Source organism: Balaenoptera borealis, assembly GCF_965194805.1.
Source record: "Balaenoptera borealis genome assembly, chromosome: 7".
Classification (NCBI taxonomy): Eukaryota; Metazoa; Chordata; class Mammalia; order Artiodactyla; family Balaenopteridae; genus Balaenoptera; species Balaenoptera borealis.
In genome coordinates, this window is record NC_138864.1 from 100,721,567 (window position 1) to 100,731,766 (window position 10,200).

The following is a 10,200-nucleotide window of genomic DNA, read 5'->3' on the forward strand; positions in this document are numbered from 1 at the left end:
GAAGCATCAAGACGTTAGTATTTGTCTCTGATTGAGGTGACCACTGTACACAAACATCTAGAGTCCTTTGTCTCTGGTTCAAGACCTAAATCTTTCACCATTGTTTTCTAATAGCTCATTTTTGTTGTTTACTATTATTATGCCCCAGAGATAAACCTAACATTTGTATTGCTAACACCTCTCTTTCAAAGCCACATTCCAATCTCCACTGTAGTTGGAATTTAGTAACCCCAAATGGTCCTCTGATTTTGGAAGGACTCACATGGGCACATTTCTACACATAAGATCAAAGGAAAGAAACAGTTCGCTCTTTACTGTACAGGTATCAAACATCCTTCACTTGCATAACATTTCCAAAACTTAAAAATGTAGCTAACTCCTCTTCCTCCACTTTAGAGTCAATAAGAGCAGGTAAAATACAGTAATATTTTGAAACTCAAAGATAGCAGTTTGACGGCAATACCAGACACCAAATTTTACAAATAAGTTCAAAGAAATAATAGCTGTGTGAACAAGTTATCATGGCCACCATAAATTAGCACTGTCTCCTTAATGTACTTACTAAGGAACTATTCATTACATGGAAACAACATGGTGCCTGACCTTGGGGATCTAGTCTCAGACAATGTCTTTGAAGTCATTTCATTCTTGTTCTTACTTCAAGTATCTTAGACATGTGTCTTTATATAGTCCCCTTGAGGGTAGGGACCATATCTGAGTTACTCCATGTGTTTCCTAACACAGAGAGCTCTGAAGATTGAAAGATGGATATTGTATGGCAAAAATAAATCATAAAGTTTAATTTTGTAAGATACAGCATCACTTTGTTTCTCTTCTACTGCTTTTCTATTATAAAAGGATTACATGAATTCTTGCTAATGCTAAACATTTTAAAATAAGTATATACAATAAAAACAAAAATCCTTTTGTTTTTACAGTACACACACACACCCTCAATTTTCACCCCCTTCTTCATTGGAGACCCTATTAGCAGTTTGGCACTTAGCTCCATTTTAAACACACACTCTTGATTTTAATCCCGTGTAATTAAAACTATTAGGCTGTCAACATTTATGGTCACTGGATTTATATGACATTGGGTGCTATTCAGAACTACCTTATTTCTCCATGAAAATTTTTAGGGAACAGGCGGTTTATAAAATACATTTTAACCTGCAGTGTGAAAATTTCTGTTTTTTCTACCTCAGTATTGAATTCTGCTTATAGTTGGCTTATACAGCCAACAAATTGAGTCCATGGTAGGTTGATGGTAGATTCAAGTCCTGTTGATGAATGAATATCTGGTATTGAAAGTATCCTCTCATCACTGCTTTTTTTTTTTCTTTCCAGATGGTCTTGGCTATTTTCCTACATTTATTCTTTAAGATCTGTTTTAGAATTCCTTTGTCACATACCCCCAAATCCTGCTGTGATTAAAATTGGAATAGCTCTTTAATTAACTTGGGACGATTTGACATGTTATGTCTTTCCATTTATTCATGTTTTCTTTTATGTCTCATTAAATTTTTGACGCATTCTTCACCTGTGTCCTATAGATTATCATTGAACTTGATGAAGTTGTTTTAATATTGTAATGAAATCTTTTCTCTAATATATCTCTTATTAATTATTGATAGAATATAGAAAGCTATATAATTTTTAAATATTAACTTTAAAATATCTCCTTATTTTACTGTAGATTCCTTTGAGTTTTCAGGGCAAACAATCATATAGCTACAAATAATTCTTTGGTAATCTCCTATGACAAAATATTTCATAATATTGAAGCTTAACATTCCTGAAATAAATTGTATGTGCTAGTAATACAGCCCATAATACTGCTAGATTCTTTAAATGCTCCTAGATTCCATTTGCAATAACATTTTGGGAGGATTTTTTTATGTATGTGTTTTGACAAATCAAAATTGAAATCATTCTTTCTCTGTAGGTTTGTCAGGTTTTAGGATTCATCAGGGTGATACTGGCTTAACAAAGGAATTGGGAAACTCATTATCTTTGATTATTTCCTGAAAAATAGTTTTCAAAGGAAACCAACTGACTTAGGTATTGTTGGGCCAATCCCTGGCATGGCTGTGTAGGGGTCAATCTCATATAGCATAGTAGAAGCTTTCCCTGTAGGAGGCATTAGGCTGGTCCTCAGAAGCTGGCAGAGACGCCATCATTGCATCTTCCTTTCTCAGAGATCACCTTAGTGATTTAAAAATAGAAGTATATCATCAACCTTCCCACTGTGATCTGGCAAAATACTGACAGTACTCCCAAGTGGAAGCTACATGCTTCAGCAAGTACACTGGAAATAGGTATTTTTCGTATATCCCTTGTATGAATCACTTTCAAGATTGCTGTAAGCATTTAAACTAGCATTATCCAACACTGGTAATGCAACATTAAATGCAACCCTGAAATCACACCAAACATTAAAATTTTTAAGGAATATGACCTTTTTGCATTGGGATGAACCTTTTTATATTTTTCATATAATAAGCATGCAAATCATCAGGCAATTGAAAAAGCCAGAACTTAAGATAACATTATATAAGCAAAATTAACCTTATTTTGGCTTCAGAACATTGGAATAATATTTGTTCAGGGTTGACTGTAATATTTATGCTTCAGTGTCTCCTTAAGTAAACTTCCTTAAGAATGTTCACTTATCTTGCCATAGGTGAATACAAACCTCCTCCAAAATGGACAAAACCTTCAGGAAAACATTGGTGCACCTCCCCAGCCTATCATATTTAAAGTTATTGTACAACCAAACAGAGGTAGAAGGAGCGGCACATAATAGAAACTTACAACGTTGGGACCTGGAATATTAATCAGTGGTTAACTGCAGACTGAGCTGTAAATTACGATCCATAGGGATTCCTCACCACAACCCGCTGATTTCACTGAACTACTTAAGAGTTACTTCATCTGAGGGCCTGATCGTGAAAAGCCAAACCTCCCATAGTTACAAAAAAACAATTCATTTATTTGGGGTTAGCAGGGTATACTGGCTTTAAAAGGCATTCCTGTTATATTTTTCTTCAAAGTGGGAATAGCTTCAGTGTTTTTACGATTACAGAGTAATGCACATTCATTGCAGTAAAATTAAAAAGTCAAGACCAAAAATTTACAAAGAATACATTTTAAATTGCCTATAATTCCTCCACCTAAAGATCACTGCTCTTAACCTTTTGGCGTAGACTGTTACAGAGTTTCTATTCAAACAACTCTTCTAAAATGGTTCCCGCTCACTTACAACATAACTAAAAATACCTACCTTCAAAATAGATCGCATGCTACTTTTTTCAAATATTCTATATTGTTGGAACTGTTTTCATTGCATTGTTTTATATGGGATCAAAAAATACGTACCTAAATCATTACATAGCCCTCAAAAGAATTTTAAAAATCCATATGTGCTAGTGTTGCTTTCATTAGTCATCAGTAATAAATAATGTGTCCATAGTGACTGAAAATGTCTTACAGTTGCATTAATTTGATGAAATTAAAGATTTGCTATTCATTTGTAAACACACCCAAAAAATTTTTGCCGGTATTTTCTCTTTTCCCTACTTCTCAACCCTCCCCTCCCCCAGTCTCTCTGGGTCCCCACCTCGTTTTCTCTGACTTTTGTTGCTAACTCCCTGAGATATTTTAGCCCAGTGATTAAAGCTGACAATTATAGGATTTCACCAGAGCAAATTTTTACATACTGTACAAATAGACAATAAATATGGCCTCTTTGTTTTTATGTGTGTGTGTTACTATTCATAAACTATCCATGAAGAGAATCCCAAAGAAACTATAATACATGTTGCTTCTGGGGAGGCTATTGAGTGACTGAAAGTGAGGAGCAGAGACGGGAAGGAAACTTTTTATTCTACACTCTTTTATGCTTTATAAATGTTTACACTGCCTATTCAAAACAATTTTAAGGTAAAACTATACATAGGTACAAACACTTATAAAGTTATTAGCTTAATAGAGCATAGGCTGCTCCTTCAGATTCCATGACTTACTAAGTGCCCAGAGAAATGAAACTACTAACTGTAACAGCGTCAGCTTATGGGTGTGCAATGCAAAAATATTTTCTCTTTTCTCTGAAAATAGTTGTAGTGATCATTCTATAAAAGGATGCCATGACAGGCTTAGAGTACCATGTTTGAATCAGTGACTCAGCAAAGGCATGTCAGTGTCCTCTGTATGTTAGCATCTGGCCTAAACACACACACACACACACACACACACACACACACACACAGCAGTGTGGCAGAGACACTGTCTGAGACTACTCCTTAGTTGCATTAAAGACAGCTGCCCTGAGGTGAGAAAAGGGGCAGAAATTCTAATTTCAACCTTGGTCCTTTTTGAAAGATAAGTTACCTTGGTTCTTGGTCATGTCAATCATATTCGTGCCCTTTGGGCAGCATCTATAACATCCATGTGCTAGAGATGATTTTTCCAAGTTTGTGAGTTAGGTACCCTGCTCTTTGCAGGTCTTAAATATCCTTGATTTTGCCTCACTATTTTTTTTTTGCTCTTTATTTGCAGGTAGTGAAATCAGAATTATCCAAAGAATATCACTTTCTTAAAATGAAACGATCAAGAAATCATATTGTGGGAAAATATTTCAGCAATCAAAGCAAAGTACAACAACGACAACAAGACTCTGTAACAAAGGTTCAATCACCGTATCATGTCAGAGGTCCAGTTAATCAGGTTTGCTCTGAAATCCTTCTCAGCAGGATGTGTGCCAGTGAAAGAACTGTGCAGACTCTGCAGAAGGACTGAACTTGGAATAGGATTCAAGTCACTCACCCGGACGATGGCTGAGCAGCCAAATTCTGTGCATTATGCGTATTTTGGTTCCACCGCCCATGCTGAGGCACACCCGCACACACAACCACACCAATGCACACGTAGCTAAAAAAGCCATAACGCTTTCTTTTTCTACAGCTTTATAAAGTTAGGATGTGCACGTGGAAATCAGCTGGTTTCAAGATGAAAGACAGAACTAGAAAATGGTGACCTGAAGTATAATCATAAACTAGATCCACTGTGGCCTGGGTATTGCATTGTGATAATAAAGAGAAATATAGACATTTGAAACATGGGGGGAAAAGACAATGCTCTTGAGTATTGCCTTATCATCTTTATCGTTACCTCAGTATTGGAAAGGGGAAAAAGGGATTACATTACACCTGCAAGTGGGGATTACGCTTGTGCGCTTTACCAGGAGAAAACATGGCGTTGATGAGGCTTTAGGCTTTGTGAATCCAATGCTTATGAAAACCGCTTCTTCCTAGATTTTTAACATCCTATAACTGAAAGGAAAAGAATAGTAATGCTCCTCCAGGGAATTCTAAGAGAGTCTATGAAAGAGATAGGAAGTGTAATATTTTACAGTTAAAACACCAATATATTTCTTTGCATTCTTTGTAGTTTTCATAAACATTCCCTCCTAGCCTGTCTGTGAACTTGGATGGGTAACTGCAGTCTGAGTTGATTAAATATGTAATTTTAAAGTGAGAAACAAAATATAGTTGTTCATGGGTTACTTTATTATGTTTCATTGATGGTATTACTTAAGAAAGCTTTTGTTTGCTGTTAGAGCTCTATATAATTTAAGATTGCAATTATATTTTATGTAAATATCTTGCAAAGGATTAAGCATTCTCAAGTGCGTAGGCATTTATTTCCAGAAAGCATTTGTATATGTCCACAAATACTACTCTGTTACTAGTAACTGTATTTTGATTTTCCTGAGCAACTGTATCTAATCCAGATTTAGAAAAGACATATAATTATTTTTTTATAAAACTGTGGCATACATGTAAAACATATCTAATCCTAGTACTGAGAACTTTCTCTTCTATACTTTAAGATAGTAAATTTTTTTATTGTACAAACGCTTTGTTGTGAGATAACATCTCACAGTTACAATGGCTCTTAAAGGATTATTTTCCTTTTGGGGAAAAAGGCTGAGAGGGTTAATTCAGTATTTAGCTGAAATTGCCAAATGTACAAATACCTCAATTTCATTACTATACAAAAACATAAAACTATTTTGATTGATCGGTTCCTTACTATGAATATCCACCTCCTTTAAATACTCTATTTTTATATATATTTTTATATGAAAGTAAATATGAATTTATATTTAACGGTCTTAAATTATATCTAGGCACGAATATCACTTGATATAAACAATACATACCTGCATCTGACAGATGATAAATTTTTTAAAAGAATGGTACAGAATTAACTTTTAAAATGAAAGATTTTCTAGTATCTGCAGCTATATGCAAGCATCATTTTTAGGTTTTCAATGGTTTTTTAGTGATATAAAATGTTGCCAATTCATGCAGCTTCTCCATCCTGTTTTAATGTACAGTATTACATATTCTGTAACAGATTTATAGTCAGTGGATGTTTCTTGTAATTTACTGTCAACCTAACTGTAATACACTTCTGACTGAGGTTAGCTTTGCATTTACCTCTTCACCATTGTAATAATGATGGATTTTAGAAACAATTGTAATAATACAATTAATAAATGTCTTACTAGTAATAGTCTGTGTTTAGAGAGTATATTTTTTTTTTTCCTTTTTACTGGAGGCATACACCATAGTCAGTGATCCCTTGGCAGAGATATCATCCCATGGATTCAACTACTAGAGTGTGGTTCAATAAGGTAAGATATACTTCCTTGCAACCCTGATATTCTCTAAATTTTAATCAAATGAACTCTCTGCTGTACAATGACCAAAGCTTTTGAACACAGTGCAGTGATGAGTTTTGTTTATAAGGTAAGGCACTGAAATGCTACTAATCATTTTAGTTACTCCTTAATTGAATAAACTACATTTTATTTACCTTGGGGAAATAAGTGTGTGTATGTTTGTGCACGTGTATGTGTGTGTGCTTAACAAGTTCATAATTTGAGAAAAAATAGAGTATGCATTTTCACATATCTTTCGATGTAAAGGTTAAAGGAAGTGAATTATTTTTGGTAAAAATTGATTAGTATCCAATCTGTATAATGAGTTTGGGAGTAATAATATATAATAATATATCCAATCCAATAATGAGTTTGGGAGTGTTCCTCCCTCGGAGAAAAGGGAACCCTCTTGCACTGTTGGTGGGAATGTAAACTGATACAGCCACTATGGAGAACAGTATGGAGGTTCCTTAAAAAACTAAAAATAGAATTACCATATGATCCAGCTATCTCACTACTGGGCATATACCCTGAGAAAATCATAATTCAAAAAGAGTCATGTATCACAATCTTCATTGCAGCACTATTTAGTGGCTATTTACAATAGCCAGGACATGGAAGCAACCTTAGTGTCCATTGACAGATGAATGGATAAAGAAGATGTGGCACATATATACAATGGAATATTACTCAGCCATAAAAAGAAACGAAATTGAGTTATTTGTGGTGAGGTGGATGGACCTAGAGTCTGTCATACAGAGTGAAGTAAGCCAGAAAGAGAAAAACAAATACTGTATGCTAACACATACATATGGAATCTAAAAAAAAAAAAAAAAAAGGTTCTGATGAACCTAGGGGCAGGACAGGAATAAAGATGCAGATGTAGAGAATGGACTTGAGGACACGGGGAGGGGGAAGGGTAAGCTGGGATGAAGTGAGAGAGTAGCATGGACATATATACACTACCAAATGTAAAATAGATAGCTAGTGGGAAGCAGCCCCATAGCACAGGGAGATCAGCTCGGTGCTTTGTGACCATCTAGAGGGGTGGGATAGGGAGGGTGAGAGGGAGACGCAAGAGGGAGGGGATATGGGGATGTATGTATATGTATAGCTGATTCACTTTGTTATACAGCAGAAACTAACACAACATTGTAAAGCAATTATACTCCAATAAAGATGTTTTTTAAAAAAAAGCATTGATTCTTGAGATGGAAATAGTTCTGGTAATGTTTATGGGGAAAAAATAACGCTGTTCTGCATCTGAAATTTCTTCTTTTAGTTCCATTTCACTGAAAGATTCCAAGAAGAAATACAGAAACTGGTCAAAAATTATGTAACCCAATAAGAGTTATTTCAAAGCCGTAATGCTTTGGCACGGTGGGAGGGGGGTGAAGAGGAATGGCGGGTGTCTAATACAGTGATAAGCTAAGAGCTCAGAGAGGTGATCAGGGTTAGGATCTTATTAAATACTATCTTACGGGCTCCTTAATTTGAGCAAATACTGAGAGAATCATCAGTATCTAAAATTTTTCTCTGAGCATTTTCATCTTATAAAAAGAAAGTTAAAAATGTCATCAAAACCAGTGGCTAGGATTATTGTATTTAAAATGAACAAACAAGACTTTGAGTAAGCTTATATGGGCTGATAACTTCAAAAACATGTATTCAAGTACAAAACGATACTGCACTACAGCATATTCTACCATTTTGACTGGACCAAGGAGTAAGTGCTCTGCCAATACTACTGTAGTTTTTTTTTTTTTTTTTAATATGTATTTAAAGTTCAAATGATTTTGACTGCTCTTCGGAACTAAGGCATTTTGATAGATCACTTCAACTTAAGGAGATGAACTAGACGTCGTCAGAAACCCCAAAGACCTACTAAAGACAGCAGGATACTGCCAGTCGCTACAAAATAGATTTTGTATTTGCCCCAGCTTCCAAGGTTTCTTACTGTCAAAGAGCCTTTTATCATGCTTTTATTGCTGCGGTAACTGCTATTAGCAACTTCCATATTTCTTTTACGGTTCAGTCACTTGGTGTATGGGGCTGTAGAACTCATATTTTTCTAACTGATTCAGACCGTGCAGTCCCCTCCTAAAATCACGCTCCATTTGTTTTCTCTATGTTCGTTGAAATATAAAGAATTTGTTTTATAGCTCTATTAAATGTCGGACCACTATGCTTTACATACTCAACACACAATCAAAACACTAATTCTTAAAACTTATCAAGAGTATTTACAATTTGTAAGTCTATCTACAGTGTAAATAAAGATAATAACTTAAACCCAACTAATGGTAAGAACAAAATTAAAGCAGCTATGTTTAGAAAAAAACACTATAAAAGGATTCCTACAGGATCGTCATATCTAGGTAAATTAGATTTTCAATTTGATTTATGCTGATTGGCATCTTTTCCCAAGCCCATAGCACTCTGCAAAGAACTGTTTTCACTTAGTTTTTAAAAGTCTTCTTTTCCAACTCTTTGTGTAATATATCTGGGGGGGAAATTGCATTTTAGATTAGGTTATGGGAAGACATTTAATATATCTAACCAAGTTATTTTCTTAAGAAATTTATGTGTAGCTTCATATTATTATTTCCATTACATGGAAAAGTAATTCCTATAAAAATCATTAAAATATTTATATCTTTTAAAAGCAAAGTAATTACAATTGATTATAGGCACATCAGAATTCAGAAACAACATGGTGTCATAAGTATAAAGTGTATTCAGCTGATTCTCAACTTGTAGTGATTTTTCTTATTTTATGGTTGGCTGGTGAAATACATCAATTTGATGCAGCTTTTAGTGCTAGGCTAAACGATTTAATGGTGATGGTATGTGATTTATTTATATATTTTGTTCAATTGTACCTCCATATTTAAAAAGTAATAAAATCTGTTCAAAATCTGTAGATTAAAATCTCAGTATATGGCATCAAGGTCAACATTTTGATTTTCTTTACAGTCCATAATTTAATTTTTTATTTGGTCTATAATTTGTCTGCTTTTAAAATTAAATTATGAATTTGAATATTAGAAAACAATTTTAAGAACGTTAAAATAAAATGGGCATATGTTGTAACATATGTTCAATCATATATCCACTGATCTCCACTTTGATATGAGGTTGTTTGGTCTTCTGTAGATCTTCTTACATTAATAGCTGAAGGTTTGGGATTCAGGACTCTTGATGTCCCTTTGCAGTAAAAACATGGAGATGAGATTATGGTACAAAATGCCAACACTGAAGCCAGTGTGGCTTATGTTAATGCTTTAGGCCCATCACCATCAGAACTGGTTGGAAACGGGGGCTACAGCAGAGGAGAGAGCCCCTTCCCGCACTGGGTTCTGGGGTGGATAAAAATGATGAGCACCTCCAGCTGCCTTTGACAGACCCTGGACATCTCTTCAGACCTCTTCTTAATACACAAGTCACTTTGGAGGGTCTCATTCCTAAGG

At 34.8% G+C, this 10,200-nt stretch overlaps 1 protein-coding gene across 5 annotated transcripts in view; it reads left to right on the forward strand.

The window, feature by feature from the left end:
* CPED1 (cadherin like and PC-esterase domain containing 1) overlaps nt 1-7,603 on the forward strand; it is a 303,529-nt gene extending 295,926 nt beyond the window's left edge. For 4 of the 5 annotated variants that reach the window (XM_082400001.1, XM_082400004.1, XM_082400007.1 and 1 more), the window contains one exon: nt 4,561-7,603. In XM_082400001.1, the coding sequence (XP_082256127.1) occupies nt 4,561-4,800 (240 nt within the window). In that variant the 3' untranslated portion in view covers nt 4,801-7,603. Of the gene's footprint in view, nt 1-1,350 lie in introns of all 5 variants that reach the window. The other variant, XM_082400005.1, reaches the window with a different exon arrangement.
* The last annotated feature ends 2,597 nt before the right edge of the window (nt 7,604-10,200 follow it).